This window comes from Pelmatolapia mariae, linkage group LG4 (assembly GCF_036321145.2).
Source record: "Pelmatolapia mariae isolate MD_Pm_ZW linkage group LG4, Pm_UMD_F_2, whole genome shotgun sequence".
In the NCBI taxonomy this organism is placed as follows: domain Eukaryota; kingdom Metazoa; phylum Chordata; class Actinopteri; order Cichliformes; family Cichlidae; genus Pelmatolapia; species Pelmatolapia mariae.
In genome coordinates, this window is record NC_086230.1 from 27,703,355 (window position 1) to 27,721,389 (window position 18,035).

The following is an 18,035-nucleotide window of genomic DNA, read 5'->3' on the forward strand; positions in this document are numbered from 1 at the left end:
CGCCTTTCTCATTGACGGCAAAATGGCGACGGAGAGCTGTGATGCTGTGAACATGGACCCTGACATGGAACTGCTCAGCGATGAAGAATTAGAAAGGTGGTGGAAATTACAGCTATGTTGTCAGCGAATGAAAAACGCGTATATCAAAGTCTTTTATTGATATGTGTGATCAAAAGCCCCCGTCGTGTTAATTTTCTTGTCGCAACATGAGAGCTTACTAACGCGCTACCGCTAACAGTTTAGCTAAATTTGGCCCTGGAAAGCATCTAGCTCGGTTGCCTTCCACTTTAGCTAGCCCTTGTGTTCTGGGTTTCGTTCACAGTAACATATGTAAGTTGGTGGTTAATCATTTAGTGATCGGAGTTAGAGTTTCGCTTTCACATCCCAGAAATGACCAAAGCTGGCTAATTACTTAATGGCACCATTCAGTTAATGAGTGTTCGTGATGTGAAGTATGACAGGCCTCCAAAAAAAGTAATGGCAGTAGCCCTTCAGGATGGTGTCATATGTTCCTGGCTCAGTCTCATTGCTGCGTGTTGGCTGGGAATACATGCACTCTGTCCTGCTAGTTTGACTTGTTCTATGTTTAGCTAACTCAGTCCAGCAAACTGTCAAATGCACATTGTGTCATTCTTTCTTTACTCGAAAACATGAATATGAAAAAAAAAATTACCTACCTTTAGTCAAGAGACAATTCAGCAAGTCTACCTCTACTTATCTTACCACCTGTCATGTGTTTTTCTCTTCTCACTTGTTTTAGATTTGCCTGCAAGCTTTATTTGATTTCTGTCTTTCTGCCCATTTCTACACAGGGAAGCAGAGAGCTTCAAAGAACAAGGCAATGCTTTTTATGTCAAGAAGGATTATGCAGAAGCATTCAATTATTACACCAAGGCCATTGGTAATTATTTCTACACAATTTCAGTATATATTTCTGTGGATAGAAGCTATGCTAATTTCTCATGTGGACGAGAATTTAACATTTGCATCCAGCATGTCCCTGGTAGAATATTAATAAAATTTTCTTAATTTCACATAACAGATATGTGCCCAAAGAATGCAAGTTACTATGGAAATCGGGCAGCGACACTAATGATGTTGTGCCGGTATAGAGACGCTCTAGAGGATTGCCAACAAGCAGTACGACTAGACAACACCTTCATCAAGGTGGGTTGAAGAATGAATGAAATTTCATATATATATATATATATACATATATATATATATATATATATATATATATATATATATATATATATATGTATATATATATATATATATATATATATATATATATATTTAGTAGTGAGGATTGTCCTTTGTAAATATTTCTAACAAGCAATGGCTTTAGAGCAATACAGATTTTTACATAGACTTGACTGTAAAAGCTTTTGTTTATTGTAGATCTTGTATAAGTCACCAGTAGTCTATGTCTGTAGTATTACAAGGCCAATAAACACATAAGCTCCAGCACTGTTGTTGGTTGTAGTCTAGTAATGTATTACATAACAGATAAATATTTTAGAGGTGTCATATGTTTTTAATGAGGTTGGTCATTACAGGGTATTATCACTTTAGGCTGTGAACTGTAAATCTTTTACTTACAGGGCCATCTGCGAGAGGGCAAGTGCCACCTGTTGCTTGGGAATGCTATGGCTGCCAGCCGCTGTTTCCAGAGAGTTCTAGAGCTGGAGTCAGACAACAGCCAGGCCCAGCAGGAGGTGAGTTGGCCTCAGTTGCAGAGAGCATGACCTAACAACTTGGACATGATTATCCACTATTAAATTGGCTTTGGCCAAGCCAATGAAAATAAAGAGCAAAAAAAGGTTTGAATGGAAATCCAGTAGTAGTAGTTCACAATCACTTACTCTGACCTGGATTTAATAAGCATGGCACTCAAGAGACTGGCAGTTTCTGTGAAGCACTGAAGTTCTTCCTCATGGTTACTGAATACCATAAATTCCTTTGACAGCTGAAGAATGCAGAATCTATCCTTGAATATGAGAGAATGGCAGAGATTGGATTTGAGAAGAGAGATTTCAGGATGGTAAGCTACTCATTAGATACAGTTTTAGTTGGTTTTTTTTTTTTTTGTGTGTGTGTGTCTGTTATTTGTGAGGTGTATTATGTCATAAATACCTGCCAAGTCAAGCATCACGTACTGCAGGTATCTGCTTGTGTTTAGGTTGTCTTTTGCATGGACCGTGCCTTGGATTCTGCCTCCGCTTGTCACAAGTTCAAGATACTAAAAGCAGAGTGTTTAGCCCTGCTGGGGCGATACCCCGAGGCTCAGTCTGTAGCCAGGTAAGAATCCACACTTGATAAGATTTATTTATTTTTTTGACATTATTGTCAAAGGGATATGACGGGGAAAAAGTCACTGAGGTGTGTAGTTGCCCTAACATGAAGTACAACAAAACAGTATGCCTTTATCAGACAGAGCCAATGGAATGTGCAAGCAGTGATTTCCATGTGGGTTGAAGAACTGTCAGGATGAAAAATCGCAGCTGGACAGGGCACAGATCCTTAAATTTAATCACTCCAGTTTGCCTTGAACATGAAGATTCCTTGTTGTGTTTATGTGTAGTGCTTACTATATGTTCTGACTAGTGGAAACAGTGATTGTCATGATTTGACTCTTCTGATCTTCTCCTTCTTTTACTAGGTTGTCTGTAATACATTAAAGAGTTTAGTTTTCAGAAATGAACTTACTCCTTTGAAGATGGTGTAACAGTACGTTTTTAATGTGATTTACTCTTTTGAATTGCTCGTTTGCCTGTAATTATCTGTTTTTATCCAGTGATATTCTTCGAATGGACTCCACTAACGCGGACGCTCTGTACGTGCGTGGTCTTTGTCTGTACTATGAGGACTGCATTGATAAGGCTGTGCAGTTCTTTGTCCAGGCCCTGCGTATGGCTCCTGACCACGACAAGGCTCGGCTTGCGTGCAGAGTGAGTAACTCAGTAGCTAAGAGTTGCACTGCTTTAAATTTAGCAAGGGGAAAAAAATCTCCTTCACCAGTCTGCTTGAGGTTTCGGTTAGCTCAGAGGAGCTTTTAAAACTGTTGTATGAATTTTCTACCCAGAATGCCAAAGCGCTAAAAGCCAAGAAGGAGGAAGGGAACAAGGCATTCAAGGAGGGAAACTATGAGGCAGCATATGAGCTGTACTCTGAGGCACTAACAATAGACCCCAATAACATCAAGACAAATGCCAAGCTGTACTGTAATAGAGCTACAGTCGGATCAAAGGTAAGACATAAAATTGGTTTCATTAAAATGTGTCAATTGTATGCATACAGACACCACAGGTCACTACTTTTTCATATCTCTTTGCCTCACATGGTCACATTTTCTTTTTCTTTGAAAGCTCAAGAAACTAGAACAGGCCATTGAAGACTGCACGAAGGCCATCAAACTGGATGAGACCTACATCAAGGCCTATTTAAGGAGAGCACAGTGGTATGTCTAAGATTTTTTTACTTTGTTGTTAGTAGACACATTAACTTGTATGTCAGTTGGTTTCTTTAAGCTTCACTTTTTTACCTACACTTTTGTATTTTATAGTTCAAATTGAGTAATGAATTGACTGAAAGACTTGTGCTTGGTGTCCTGCAGCTACATGGACACAGAGCAGTATGAAGAGGCAGTGCGGGACTATGAAAAGGTTTACCAGACAGAGAAGACAAAAGGTGGGGGCAGAGCAGATATTACCACCTCACAGTGCTCCTTTTCCACATGTTGGCACCTTTGGACTAGTGTTAAGTTGCCACTTTATAGACATTACATAACTTTTTTTAATGCAATGCTTACTAATCCACATGCTGTGTGTTTTTTGACTTTATTACCTAGAACACAAGCAACTCCTGAAGAATGCCCAGCTGGAACTGAAGAAAAGCAAACGGAAAGATTACTACAAAATCCTCGGGGTGGATAAGAACGCAACAGAAGAGGAGATCAAGAAAGCTTACCGCAAACGGGCACTTTTACATCACCCAGGTGCTTGATTTCTGCGTAAAAAGAGAACTAAACATCACATCAATGAAGAGTCCTGAGTTGTAGGGGGAAGTTTTTCTGCAGCAAATATGGCCATATAATTTCCAGTGAAAAAGGATATTTTAAAACATTATTTTAGGGAACAGTTTTTTTTTAATCTTATCTTTATTCATTTGAAATGAAAATCAGTTTAGATAATCCTTCAAAATAACTGCCTAAATAAGTGACATGGGTGATTTTTGGTATGGCAGCTGAGCTGTGAGACTTGCTTCTAGAAGGACTTTGAGTTAAATTACCAAATATAATACTGCTTTCATTTTTTCCCCCTCCCTTTAGACCGTCACAGCGGAGCTAGTGCTGAGGTACAGAAGGAAGAGGAAAAGAAGTTTAAGGAAGTGGGCGAGGCTTTCAGCGTGCTTTCTGACGCAAAGAAAAAGTCTCGCTACGACACCGGACAGGATCTAGAGGATGACGGCATGAACATGGGAGGTGAGTATATGGGCCGGCTTCAGTGTGTGAGGTCTCAAGGATGATCAGATTGAAATGCAAATGATGAAATGATACGAGAAAATTCAGCCAGATAGTTCTGTGTTCATGTCGCTTCTTGTGCTTTCTTTCTTTCCAGATTTTGATGCCAACAACATTTTCAAGGCATTCTTTGGAGGTCCAGGGGGTTTTAGTTTCGAAGGTAACATATGTTCTGTTTGAAAGTAAAAATCTGTCCCTTTGCCAGCCATTTGGAAGGAGTCCCACAATCCGAGAATACCCTAAATGCTAACGGTTTTGTTTTTATTATTTTCAGCATCTGGACCTGGAAATTTCTTCTTCCAGTTTGGTTAATTGGAAGAGTCGACTACCTAAACAGTTACTACATCAGGACTTTCCAACAATGTCAACCCCACAACCCATCATCTGTATTTAATAACTGACTGATTTGCAAGTCAGTTTCCTGTCTATGCCATTGACTGAATGAATGCAACCCAATGCAGCAAATGCCCGTCTAGCAAAGGACACCAAGTTGGCTCAATCTGAGTTGGTAGTTTTACTGGTTTTGGATTTAGTTTTCTTCCTTCCAGAATTAAACAAACTTGAAAGTCAGTAATGGCTAACAACACTGGTCCAAATAGTCTGGATTTTTCAAATAGGAAAGATTGCGCAGCTATTATATTAGAGCTTTTAGGGATCCATGCAGGAAGTGCCATCCTGGGGAAAACTCTTGAGCAAGCTATTATCCTGCTCATCTCAACTTACTGCTGAGGGGGGGTATTCTCTGCATGACAGTTAATAACTTGCTCAGTGATTTGTGATGGAAATCACTGAGCAAGCTGCACCATCCCCGTTTTTTTTTTTTTTTTTTTTTTTGACGAATCTGTCACACAGACAGTTGGCTGCTACGAATTCGCACTGAAAACTGCCTCCTTGTCATAAGCCTTTGGGAGCACTCAATCTTCTTTTTTTAAGTTGACAACAGCTGGAGTCTAGACCTACGCATGTAATTCAGCCGAAGCACACTAGAAAGACGGCAGAGGAGACGGCCCTGCTGGTTTTGTTGTCAGCAAAGTCCCCGTCCCTTCTGTTGTTTCATGTTTGATGTTGCCATTCACAGATTGCTGCATTGTACATTTTACTGGAATGTAAAGTGTTGATTTGTGATGATAGTTGAGTTTCTTTTTTTCCATTTTTTTTATCGTCATAATGTATATTTATTGTAAATTTGCTGTCTGATATAAACGTCAGGGTAAGACGAAGATGCTCTTCTTCTAAGATTGAAAGAGGCACCCACCATGAACACTACGTTGGGGAAAAAAAATAACCAAAAGAACTCAGGAAGATGATTGGTTTGCTAGATCTGCATGGCATTTTAAGCTCAAATAGATTACAGTATACAGTAGAGGTTATTTGACATTGAAGCTGTCTAATTTTATTCAATGCAAGGTGGAGGCATCGAGCAAAAGTGACAACTTTATTGCTCCACATAAAGTGAAATCTGTTTGCTGTTGTCCAAAACGTTCAGGTGCTGTTTGATGATTGAAACGTAGGAATGTTTAATCATTTCCCCACTAGTCCATTGGTGCACTTGAGTATGAAGAGTGTCCTCATTTTGCTCTGATTGTTTTTGCTCTTAATGGTGAGACCATCCACTCTTTTCCCTGGAAAAGTACCAGCCATGACAATAAAGTTGGCCTCCTCTGGGTTTCCCCTAGATTGATATCTTTCTTTTGTATGGAATCATTAGTTTAGAAATATTGCATAGATATACCGTGTGGTTTTACAGATTGCTGTGGGAGTGACTCCTGCAATCTGGTGTCATGCCAAAAAAGAGTGATGTATCTCGTGAATGATATCAAAAATATTGCTGTCACAAGATGTGAGCTGCAAACAGTTATTGGGAAAGTGACTTTTATATGTCTTATTTCTTCTAGTAAAATCTCACGGACATTAAAAATGTCTTTTTCAAAAGAGATCTGACCAAGAGGGCAGCAGAAATGAAAACTTTAAAAATATTTTAATTTGCCAAAAAAGGACTGGAGTGATTATAATGTAAAACACAGAGTGGGGAAAATATCACAGAGTCATAAAGAGGCTTATAAAATAGGTTTTTATCTTTGTTTTGTTTCGGAATTTTAAGAGTAGTAGTAGCGTGGAGGTTGGCGTACTGCAGGAAATGAGCAGCAGAGGGCGCTGCTTCCTCGCAATTCGTTTGTTGGTGTTGCTAGGATACCAGCTAAACGTAGGTTGATGTGTTGGGCTAAAGTTTATACGAGTTAAATTGTCTTCAAGTTGAAGGAACGAAAGGTTGAAAGTGGCCAAAAATGGCAAGCATCGACGCAGACCTCGAAGACCAGCAATCTAAGGGCGTATTCGCAACTTTAATAGCCGATGGGAAATGGATGTACCAGGCAGGAGAGTATAAAAAAGCTATAGACAGCTTCACAGAGGTAAGTGCTAAGTGTCGTCGTTACCTTTTCTCTGATTTTTTTAAGCACTCTAGAAATGTCTCACTTCTTTTCTTTGTTTAGGCACTGGCTTTAAAGCCTAGTGACAAGCAGTGCTTTGTTGCTCGGTCCAGATGTTACCTGAAGATGGGAGGGTTTGACAACGCTTTGAGAGATGCAGAAGCTTCACTTAAAAGTGACAACTCGTTTTTTGAGGTAAATGTTTTTCTGCTCTCATGATAGAAAATGAGTAAAATGTATCTTTATATCCCCGCTAAAGGTTCAGTGCCTATTGTATACATATTTTTTTTAATCACCATTTTAGGGTTTGTACCTGAAGGCAGAAGCTTTATACTACATGGGAGAATTTGAATTTGCCCTGGTGTTTTACCACAGAGGTCATAAACTACGTCCACAAATGCAGGAGTTCAGACTGGGTATCCAGAAAGCACAGGAGGCCATAGAAAACTCTGTTGGCAGTAAGTGGCTTGTTAATAGTGTTGCAATCATCTCACATCTCCTTGTCTTACCTAAAATATGAACCACTTGTTCTTTGCCATCTTTTAGGTCCTTCCAATGTGAAATTGGAGATTAAAGGAGACCTGTCATTTCTCAACATAGGTGGTGAGGTGAGTCTTTGGTGCATATACCTTCAGTAAACAACAACAATAATAATAATAATAATAAAAACAACCCCACTGAGGCAAGTCACAATTATCACAGTACAGCACAAACTCAGTTAAACTTAAGGGACATCATCTTACCAGCTGGGATGCATAAACCAATGTGAATCGTGCTTTGGTGCATTGGAGAGGTAAGACCAAGGAAACCTCCAAAAGTCTTTGCAGCTGGTAACTAGGATGAAACTAGATGTGTCTCTAGGATAGCACATCTATTCAACGTGCCATTGCAATGAAGTTTTCTTTGTCTCCCAACACAGTTGCTAGAGTGTGGAGCAGTTTGGTCAGGGCAGCATGAATGACTAGCCTGCTGGAGGTCTTTTTGTAGGGCTGTGGCAGTGCTCCTCCTGTTCCTTCTTGCACCAAGGAAAAAAATACTGCTGCAGCTCTCTTTAACAGCCTTTCTCCTGATACAAGTTCCTTTAATTTTTATTTGAGCAGTCTATTTAACATGCACGCTTAGAGGCAGAGCTGTTCTAATGTTACAAGGGGAATAACAATAAAAATGACAGTATTTGTCATTTAGCCAGGATTCGTTGCAGGAAGGCACTACAGCTCGCTGTATATCAAAACTGCTGGACAATAGAAAGATTTCTTCCCTCTTGCTATGAATCCAATGAACAGTTGTCTTGATGCATGCTCAATCATCCAGGTAGGTAAATCCATGTCTGAAGATGTCACTTGGATGAACAATGAAACATTTCTCCCACTGAAAGAGACTGAAAATGTAACATGAACAGTTAAATCCATGCACACTTAAATCCTATCACCACCTGTATGTATTCTGTAGAACAAGGCTGAGTCATTGCTTCAATTATGTGTCTTGTCTCAATCCCCAAAAAACCCCTGCAGTTTTCTGTATGCAGTGTTTAGCCTGACCTGTCTTCTGATGCACAGTGTTATGTTATGTTTCTGAACTGTTAAGAGGGCCAAACCGATTGCAGCTATCCAGAATCTCACAAAGGAGAAAAAACAGAAGACTGAGAAAACCCCAAAGAGTGAAAAGACAACCAAACAACTTCTGGGCGAGTTTTATAGTGACAAGAAATATCTAGAAAATCTGATGAAAGATGAAGGTACTTTGCTATTATTTCAAATTTACACACACTGTATGTTTCTTTATTTAAAAAACAACTATATATGTTTCATTCTTGTTGAATAATATTAATAGCTGTTATGTAATGATTTTCAGACTTGATAGAAGGTACAACAAAGAGTGGGGAGAAGGTAAAGGACATCATCCAGAGATGTCTGTCTTACCTTGACACTTGCACTGAATTTTGGCACCAGGAGAAGCCTACTTCTGCACAAGAAATGAGGCAGAAGTTCATGCAACAGAAATGTACAAAGCACCGTAATAGCGCACTCTCTTCTGGGTTTCTGCTGAAAAGCCTGGATGAAATTGACAGAGGCAAGATAGCATTCTGGATAAACGTGGAGCTTGATTCTCTCTTTTACTTTCAGTTTAAAAATTCTCACTGTCCTCTTGTCATCTTAGAGCTGATGTCCGGAAATGCAGAAGGCACTCTCAAGAAGGCAGAAGAAGTCATGAAGATAGTGCAGAGGTGGTCTGAGAAAGAGGTTCCTAATAAAAAAGAGGCTTTGGGCACCTTGCACAGTTGCATTGGCAATGCTTTGGTTGACCTGGGAAACATGGACAAAGCATTGGAGCATCATCAGAAAGACCTGGAGTTGGCCAAACAGTGGTGAGAAGAAAGGCAGAATAGGAGTAAAACTACATATTTGGACGAGAGATTAAATCCACCACACAAACTTCTTCATAGACCAGAACCAGTTCTATAGAACATATTACTACTGACTGTCAGCAGCTTCACTGGCTTCTTGTAAAGTATTGCATTCATTTTAAGATTTAGCTTCTTACTTTCAAGTCTCTCCATAATCTCACACAACCTTATCTCTCTGGTCTTCTGCACATTGCTACACCTTAAGATCCTCCTCTTTTTCTCTCATTATACCACCTACTCATCTGACTACCATGGATTTTAGAGCTTTCAGCCGAGTGGACCTCTCATCTTTAGAAATCTCTCCTGTAGCACACTCACAAAATTGATTTTCTTCCTGTTGTTAAAACCAGCATTAAAATACATCCTTTTAAGCTTGCCTATTCTCTTTGATTCTGTATTATTGAATTTTAATTCTACAATTTTTCCATTTTTTATGCATACAGTTATGTGTCCCTGAGTGTCTTGAAAGGTTCCTATAAATATTTTTTAATCACTATTATTATTATTATTATTATTATTAAACATTAAGAAATCTTTTTTTAACCTACAGCAAGCTCCCAGGAGCACTGTCCAGAGCTCTGGACAACATTGGCCGAGTCTATGTTCGAAATGAAGAGTTTGCAGAGGCCATTCACGTGTAAGTAAATAATCAAATAATACCTGCACTTGAATTCATCCAAAACCTATTTGCTTATTTCTGACACATTTATTTAATCCTTTTTATTCCATTTTGTTTATAAGCTGGGAAAAGAAGCTTCCGCTGGTTTGCAGTGATTTGGAGAAGACATGGTTGTTACATGAGATCGGTTTGTGTTACCTGAAACTCGATCACCACGAAGAAGCTCGAGATTATGGCGTCCGTTCAGTAGCTGCTGCTGATGGAATCGCTGATAAGAAGTGGCAGTTGAATGCCAATGTTTTGGTTGCACAGTCCGAATGTAATTGGTTATTTATTTATGATGCATCACTTTATATTAACAAAATAGAGACACGCAACTTTAATACTTTACTTCTTAAACCACAAAGTGCTTGAATCAGTCATACTGTTGCACAGTTCTCTAACCTGATCCTTATTTACTCTTTTATATCAGTGAAGCTTGGAAACTATGAATCTTGTGTCACCCACTTTGAAAGAGCTTTGTCCTATGCCAAAGTTCTGGAAGATGATTCTGCCATCGACGCTATTGAGAAGGTCCGTGCTGCTTTGTCGTATACATTCTTTTGTTTTCCTTTTCACTTAAGTTATCATTTTTTTCAGTCCTGACATTTCTCATTTGTTTTCAGGCCCTTCATGAAGCAAAGCAACACCTAACACAATGAGGAACCCCTTCAGTCAGAATGGTTGAGGAAAAGAAGAAGAAAGACTCATTTAGTGTTCAACTCATTTTGTGTGTGTGTGTGTGCGTTCATTTACACACCTATATGGAACACAGCAACAAAGCAGTAAAATATATCAGTTTTATGAACAATGATTCATTGTGTTTCTCATAGGAATAAAAAGTGTTTATGGGAGATGCTTAAAACTTGAATTTTGGATGTTCAGAAGAACAGTGCATACCAACATTGCATTTTTACAAAAGCTATATATTTCTGAAAAACACTTCTTTTTTTAAATGAATATATTCAGGTACAGTCATGATGTAATTGCTGAGCCCATCTTTTTGTTCAGTGCAAGTTCCATGACAAACTGAAATATTATCTGGAAAATGTGTCACTTGATATACAAAGTTCTGTTTACTGATATAAATACTGCAACCTGGCAACCATTAAGTCCCATTAATCAGTATTACCTTAGAGGTTCCCTATACAGAGATTAACTTATTATAGAGAACTTCCTTATTTCACCTCAATAGCACCTCTATTACAAGGCATGCACTGTGTGATTTGCAAACAGATGACTGCTTCTTGCAAATTTCCCATTGATAGAAACACAGCCTGCTTACTGTTCATAATTTCTTCACAGAACCTTTATTTTACTGAAGTTTTAATAAGATGCTGTCTTTCATTAAAGAGAAGATGTGTTACTGTCACGTACCCAAGTGTTTATGCAAACATTTTTTTACTGAAACACGATTGTGGTGATGAAGTGGCAGTGTGTGTAGTGCCCTTTGAATTTTAACCAGATAAAACGTTTGCATAATATTACCTATATATGCAAACTAAGATATACTAGAAACCTGTGTGCCTTTTTAAAATTTGGATATCTGTTTTTTTTTCCTCTCTTGACTCTGTGACTCTTGTGTGACTTTTGTTTGGTAGTGGTAGTGACGACGGAAAATTACTTCCCTTTCTTTTACTTATACTGTTGTTGATATCTGTATAATTTAATTTAGTCTGAGGGTAGGTTAAAAGGAGGATATGTTTTATAAACACCTTTATTCGTGATTAGGACAAAAGTATTTGTGCCTGAAAACATAATACTTTGCAAAGTGAGATTCAGCCTTACTGTCAACTTTGCATTGTGTACTACATACGAGGTATCAAGTATAAATAGGAATTACACGAGATATATTAAAGCCTATATAATTGCTATAGATTAAAATATGATGTCTGCAAGGTTCTAATTGTCATTAATATTTTAACTGCCATTCATTTTATAAAATGGGGAATATAATTAAACAGCAGATGCTATATTATGTATAAGTTAATATCAGCATCTATTAATATTATTTTCTCTGTAGTTTTAGTTCCATTCACGAGCTTCTCCTGAAATCAATGCAAATACACTGGAAAAAGAAAAATATCCGATAAAATAAAGATTAGATTAAAGGTACAGCTTCCACAAAAGACTTCCGGTCTCTAGGGGCGTGTCCTTGACCACGCCCAGATGCGCGTTCCCGGGATTTACTTTTTTTTTTCCGCCTTCCACCCCTTGAAGAGTGGGGCGGGTACCCGTCTGTGCTCAGGATTGCGTTGTCATTGTATTCAGAGAGAAACGCGTGGTCAGCGGCAGCCACCACCAGCTCCACAGCAGCGATATAACTGGTAAGCGGACGTTTTAGCGAACAAAACTGTTTTGAACTGTGTGCTTCAACTCCTTTGTTTTCACGAACTACCTTAAAAATAAGTTGGCCCAGTAACACGCGTCGGCTTGTTTACACCCTGCGTGTTAAAGTTGTCGAGTCGTGGCGCTGCGCCTGGTGATGGTCCAGCTAATTTCTACTGACTGCCAGATTAAATTGGTTTTGTCTGGGCTGCTAACGGTAGGTGCACGCCACTCCCCGCCTAGCCACAATGTGCTGATAGTAAAATGCAGGCTAATCGCCAAACTGCATCGATTTCCTTTGTTTAAAACGGTATTTAAGGTCCTCTGGAGGCTACCTCATAGATTTAGTTAAAAGAAAAACGGTTAGCGTGGTGTCTTTAATGTAATTCAAACTTTATTTAATCATCGTCATTTACTGATTATTGTGTATCAGATAAAGACGAACCCATTTTTTTATGTTCTTGTTGCCCCTCTTTGTGTCTTTGGTTTCGATTGCTGTGTATTTAGGGGTTTTCTTCTTCTTTTGTTTTGTTTTTTTGTTTTCTAAACTGGAAAACACCGGGATTAACGACGGCCAGCTTGGCTTTGTTGCCACATTGTCTCGTGAGAGCTTCCCCCTTCTCCCCAATGACACGTCGTAGTTTCACCCTATCTGTTAAATCCAGCGTTTAGCAACGCTTTAATATTTGGTCAGAGAGCTTGCCATACGGTTACACTATGAAGTAACTACACTTCCGCGATGCCCCATTTTCTTTATTGCCCTTTGTCTTGTTTTTTGCTGGTAAGCTGTGGCGCATATGCAAGGTTTTAATACAGTGCTTTCCCTCAATTTACCAGTGAACTGGAGATTTTTGTGGTTTTACCAGATGAATAGGAATTCACGTAAAAGGGGGAGGAGAGGAAGACGGCATTTTTCTTTCACTTCTTCTATGTGCACAAAGCTGCAAAACCCCCTCAGTCTCCAAAAATGAACATTAAAGCTCAAGTTATTTGCATGCCAGAATTTTCTTTTTTCTACCCACCTTCTGCGGATGTAAAATGGTGTGTTACTGATTTAGGGGAGAGGAGTAAAATACAACAATCCTCTGCAAATCTTCAATATTGTGTAACTTCCTCTTAAGACATTCTGATTGCAATTCTTGCAGCACTGTTTAAATTGATGACCATCGAATGACTTCAGAAGTGGCAGTTATGAAAATAAAAAATAAAAAAAAGACTGAGTTCCTTTTTTAAATATGTTTGCTGCACATCTGCATCGTCAGTTGTAATTAAAGTGGGGTTTTTTGTTTTGTTGTTGTTGTTGTTGTTGTTTTTTTTTCTTAAACTGGATTTTATGATATTTCTGTCTGATACACTTCTGGAAATCCCAAAATGTAACCTGGTCTTTAATTTTTAATTTAGGCTAATGTGCTAGAGCAGTTTTAAAAGTGATAGATGAATGTAATATCCTTAACGAGCCTTTCCTTTCCTGAATTCAGTAAATTGATAAAACTATTTGTCTTCTGATTGTATGTTTAAGGTACATGGTGGTGTTTAAAGTTGGACTTTGAACCAGAAATGGATACTGAGAAGAGTGGTGAGGTTTTAGGTGCGTCAGAGACTCCACAGCAAGCGGAGACTGCAGTGGAAAAAGCAGCTGTGGAGGCGCCAGTGGAATCCACAGCGCTTGAGAAGTCACCAGCTGCTGAGGAAGCGACTGGGCAGATGGCAGTACATGGTCATGAAAGCGAGGTCGTGAAAGAAATGGAGGCGCTGAGTGTGACAGACAAGGTGGCGATGCCTGAGGAAAAAGATCCCACAGAAAAAGCTGATGCAGACTCAGTGCCTGGCGCAGCAGCGTCACAGCAACCAGAAGAGTCATCTGAAAAGAAAATCTCTGAACAGCAGCCAGTGCCAGAGAACAACCCAGAATCTTTGGCTTTGCAAACGCCCCTGGCAGAGAGTGCCCCTGAACCAGCGCCAGAGAAAGCAGCCGAATCTGTTCCAGAAATAAAAGTGCAAACATTACCTGACTCGGCCGTGACACAGCAGCCAGTAGATACACAGCCACCAGGCCCAAAAGAGAAGGAACAAGCTGAGTCTGTGGGAGAACTGCAAAAGGCAATGGATACTGAGGCTGAAGGTGAATCTGGAGCTAAGCCTAAGGGGAAGGAAGAAGCCAAACCAGAAGAGACTGTTGTGGTGTCTGACGTTTCTTCAGAAAAGCCAGCAGAAGCTGAAATGCTAAAGACTGAGGCTTCAGCAGAAGTTGGAAATGTGAGACCTGAGTCGGAGCCTCAAAAAGAAGAGGATATCGTCCCAGCCTCTGGCTCCCTGTCTTTTGCCTTTTTAGAACAGGAGCAGACCAAAGATGCCCTCCGAATCTCTCGTACCCTTGTTGTCCTTAGAGGCCTTCCAGGGAGCGGTAAAAGCTTTTTGGCACGTGCCATAGCTGACACCTACAAAGACCACTGCACCGTCATCAGTGCTGATGACCATGGTGTTAAACCTGAAAAACCAGAATCTAATGCGGAGGGCTACAAGGCGCTGGATGAAGCTGTAGTTGCTCGTTGCACAGACGGAAATGCTTCCTCTGTGCTGATAGTGGTAGACGACACCAACCACACCCAGGATCGCCTGGCCCGCTTAGGAGAGATTGCCGAGGAGAACAATCTTGTTGCTATCTTCTTGGAGCCAAAAACTGAATGGAACAGAGATCTTGGACAGCTGACCAAGAAGACCAAGCGTGGCCTAGAGGAAGCCCATCTGGCAGCCATGAAAGGACCCCTTGAAGAAGTGTCCCTTCCTCTTTACTTTGGCTGGTTCCTTCTGTCCTCTATCCAGGACAAGATTAAATGCACGTCAATGGACTTCCTGAAAACACTGGACACCTTGGAGGCCTTCAAGAAACATTTGATTGACTGTGAGTGTCTGATTTTTATTACCAAGCAACTGAACTCACTTAATTAGGGGTGAAAACTTATTTCTTTCTTTTTTTTGTAATAAACAGTTTCAGGAAAAGCTGAGGAGGTGGACCTTGAGCAGTACTTTCAACCAACAGGAATTCTCCATTGCACTACGAAATTCTGTAACTATGGAAAAGCTGAGGGTGCCAAAGAATATGCAGAGAAACAGGTAAGAAACAATTCAATTTTCCCAGAAATGAAAGCATTATTCATTTACTCGTAATTGCTGAATTAACATTGAATACTAACCATAATTTCATTTAATTTGTTCTTTTGTATTTCTTCTCTAGGCTGTAAAAGATTTCTATGGTTCCATCTTCGATCTGTCACTTAGTGCCCTCTTTGTAACCCCTCGCACATTTGGTGCCAGAGTGTCTCTTACTGAGGAACAGCTTCAGTTGTGGCCAGCTGATGCTGATGCTGAAAAGCAGGCAGAGTCGGTCCCCGCAGCTGCCTCACTGCCTCTGGGAAGCCGCGCCCATGTCACTCTGGGCTGCGCAGAGGGTGTCGAGCCCGTTCAGACAGGCGTCGATCTGCTGGAAATCTTGACCCTGCAGCAGGAAGGCCAGCAGGGGGAGCAAGTTGAAGAGATGGAGCTCGGCACGCTGACCTATTACGGTACAGGAAAGTGGCTGCTCAACCTCAGAGAGCCAATTAGTGCACCAGCCTGCTTCTCCAGCTTCTACGGGCGCAAGGAGCCCGAGCCGACCAAAAAAGACCACGAGAAGAAAAAGAAGCCAAAGTGTGTGATCTTGTAAATGGCAAACATGGGATGTGTGAGCTAGGATGACTGGAATTAAACTTGGGCTTCTTCTGTGCAAGGTTTGTGTGTTAGTTTGGGGTTTCACTTATAGCCATCCTAAATCCACAAGTTGTGTGCCTTTTTACCATTGATTTGCACCACAACCCAAGATGCCTTCAATCCCATTAGGCTTGTTGTTAACACGGTTCAGTATTTTCTTTTACAGATCAGTGCCAGAGGTTGCAGTACCTGGCTGTTTGAGGTCTTGTTAGCTGCAGTTTTACATAGTCTGCCCTCCTTCAGCTCCACTTATCACTTCTTTCTAGATTTCCTGTCTACATCAGTGTTTCTCACTATACTCAGCTGTGATAAACTAGGTACTTTCATTGCATGCTATGACGTATTTACACATTACTGACCTGCTAAGAGTAGCTCTGCCACTTTAACAGAATTTGTCTGGTGTTTCCTTTGACGTAGTAGTGTCATTTCTGTGTGTTTGCGCAGCCTAGGAAGTAATAGTGACAATAACATATGGGCCAAAGTTACGTATTTGAATAAGTGTATTAGATTGAATGTCATTTTTAGAGAACCTTCCTAGTAAAATCTTTGCACTGTGCATAGTTTGAGAGGGCGAATGCTGATGGCATTTTGTTTCTGCAGCTTGCACTTAGTACTTATCAAATGCTGTGAATCAGAGTCCATGTGTTGCAATTTTCTTCTCTTTTTTTTTTTTTTTTGTACTACGCAATACTCATTCATCCTCTACAAAAAGCACTTCATGTATTGAATTACAATTTGTATCCTGTGATGGAACCTTCTGAAGGGCAAGTCCTACTTTGTGTCGCTCTTATGAATCACTATTTTTGCACTTGTTTTGTACACTTAATAAAAAGAACATGCTTTGCTCCAGTAATCTGTCTGGTTACTCTGGTTCCATGCATGCAAACTGAAAAAGTCATTATCTCCAGATGGTCGTTTTCTCACAGTGCTTGTAGTTGAGCACTCCAGCAGAGGGCGCTGTTGGTTGCCCCATGCTGCCATTACACATTGAATTTTTGTGGTAAGGTGTTGCCTGCAAATCATTAATAGCTTGTCATTTAATGTTCAAAAACTAGCTTTAATACTCTGCAAATACTGCAAGAAGATATGAAACATTGCAATCACAGATTGGATTGCAATACTTGTCTGAACATCAGTGTACCTTGCACAAGAATCTGGCACATGTTTCAAACTTCATCATAGACACGATTGCTGCCAAAAGTATTTCACGTGATGAAGCAAGTGCTCAGATGTAATCTGCACTTATAAGCTGACATGGTTAACATGTTCTAATATAGTATGATATTTCATTTATCCTTCTATTACACCAGTAGTTTAAAAAAAAAAAATTATTAGTTGTGCATACTCTGTTACAATACAAATACTACTTCTGGTTCCACCTCTCCCTCCCCCCCAGAAGCTGTGTATTGATTTTTTTCTTTTCTTTATGCCGCTATCTAAAGTGTGCTTACCCTTCACTGCACCTTTTGAGCTAAAAATAACTGACCATGGACGGGTAAACTCGGCCATAACCCGGTGCTCTATATGTCATTAAGTTCACCTCTTAGTTCATTATCTGTGCAAGACTGGATGTGCTGGTTGTGTGTAGGATCAAGTGATTTCCTCATTGGCTCATGGTCGATAAAGAACAATGACAACCAATCAACGTCAGGGGTGCAAGATCGCACTGTTTTCGTTCCCTGCCAGGTTTGTGAGACAACTATTGATAGCTTCAAGTGCTCCCGGAAATCTTAATGTTAATCTCTGTCGATGCTTCATATTTTAATAGGTTATTATAAATGTATTATTTAATCGTCTGATTATCTTCAAGTGCAGTATGAATAAAACTGCCCACTCACAGATCCATCAATAAAGACAATAATGTAGGAAAGGTGCGCACGTGAGCTAAAAACGTTTAATATCAATGCTATAGCTGCAGAAGCAAAAACATAAGCATTAAAAATT

General features: G+C 39.9%; 3 protein-coding genes across 3 annotated transcripts; all 3 read left to right on the forward strand.

Annotated features, from left to right (window-relative positions):
• The first annotated feature begins 5 nt into the window (after positions 1-5).
• On the forward strand, positions 6-6,202 carry dnajc7 (DnaJ (Hsp40) homolog, subfamily C, member 7). Its single transcript, XM_063472254.1, has 14 exons — positions 6-96; positions 813-901; positions 1,043-1,167; positions 1,608-1,721; positions 1,973-2,047; positions 2,186-2,304; positions 2,801-2,954; positions 3,089-3,253; positions 3,372-3,463; positions 3,620-3,693; positions 3,854-4,000; positions 4,334-4,486; positions 4,623-4,685; positions 4,800-6,202. The coding sequence occupies exons 1-14, from the start codon at positions 23-25 to the stop codon at positions 4,835-4,837; spliced, it is 1,482 nt and encodes a 493-aa protein (XP_063328324.1). The 5' UTR covers positions 6-22; the 3' UTR covers positions 4,838-6,202.
• Positions 6,203-6,810: 608 nt separating this feature from the next.
• On the forward strand, positions 6,811-10,796 carry odad4 (outer dynein arm docking complex subunit 4). The gene is made up of 11 exons (XM_063472701.1): positions 6,811-6,936; positions 7,018-7,149; positions 7,259-7,412; positions 7,501-7,562; positions 8,539-8,689; positions 8,806-9,024; positions 9,112-9,319; positions 9,909-9,995; positions 10,100-10,296; positions 10,450-10,550; positions 10,643-10,796. Exons 1-11 carry the CDS (start codon positions 6,811-6,813, stop codon positions 10,676-10,678), a joined length of 1,473 nt encoding a protein of 490 aa, XP_063328771.1. The 3' UTR covers positions 10,679-10,796.
• A 1,439-nt stretch (positions 10,797-12,235) lies between these two features.
• On the forward strand, positions 12,236-16,944 carry cnp (2',3'-cyclic nucleotide 3' phosphodiesterase). The gene is made up of 4 exons (XM_063472255.1): positions 12,236-12,343; positions 13,864-15,246; positions 15,334-15,458; positions 15,580-16,944. The coding sequence occupies exons 2-4, from the start codon at positions 13,902-13,904 to the stop codon at positions 16,045-16,047; spliced, it is 1,938 nt and encodes a 645-aa protein (XP_063328325.1). The 5' UTR covers positions 12,236-12,343; positions 13,864-13,901; the 3' UTR covers positions 16,048-16,944.
• The last annotated feature ends 1,091 nt before the right edge of the window (positions 16,945-18,035 follow it).

Coding starts and splice junctions, on each gene's coding strand:
- dnajc7 (XM_063472254.1), top strand. CDS start 23: ATGGCGACGGAGAGCTGTGATGCTGTGAACATGGACCCTGACATGGAA. Junction 3,254..3,371: donor GAGCTACAGTCGGATCAAAG/GTAAGACATAAA, acceptor TTTCTTTGAAAG/CTCAAGAAACTAGAACAGGC. Junction 4,001..4,333: donor GGCACTTTTACATCACCCAG/GTGCTTGATTTC, acceptor CCCTCCCTTTAG/ACCGTCACAGCGGAGCTAGT.
- odad4 (XM_063472701.1), top strand. CDS start 6,811: ATGGCAAGCATCGACGCAGACCTCGAAGACCAGCAATCTAAGGGCGTA. Junction 7,413..7,500: donor CATAGAAAACTCTGTTGGCA/GTAAGTGGCTTG, acceptor GCCATCTTTTAG/GTCCTTCCAATGTGAAATTG. Junction 9,996..10,099: donor TTTGCAGAGGCCATTCACGT/GTAAGTAAATAA, acceptor TTTGTTTATAAG/CTGGGAAAAGAAGCTTCCGC.
- cnp (XM_063472255.1), top strand. CDS start 13,902: ATGGATACTGAGAAGAGTGGTGAGGTTTTAGGTGCGTCAGAGACTCCA. Junction 15,247..15,333: donor CAAGAAACATTTGATTGACT/GTGAGTGTCTGA, acceptor TGTAATAAACAG/TTTCAGGAAAAGCTGAGGAG. Junction 15,459..15,579: donor AAGAATATGCAGAGAAACAG/GTAAGAAACAAT, acceptor TTTCTTCTCTAG/GCTGTAAAAGATTTCTATGG.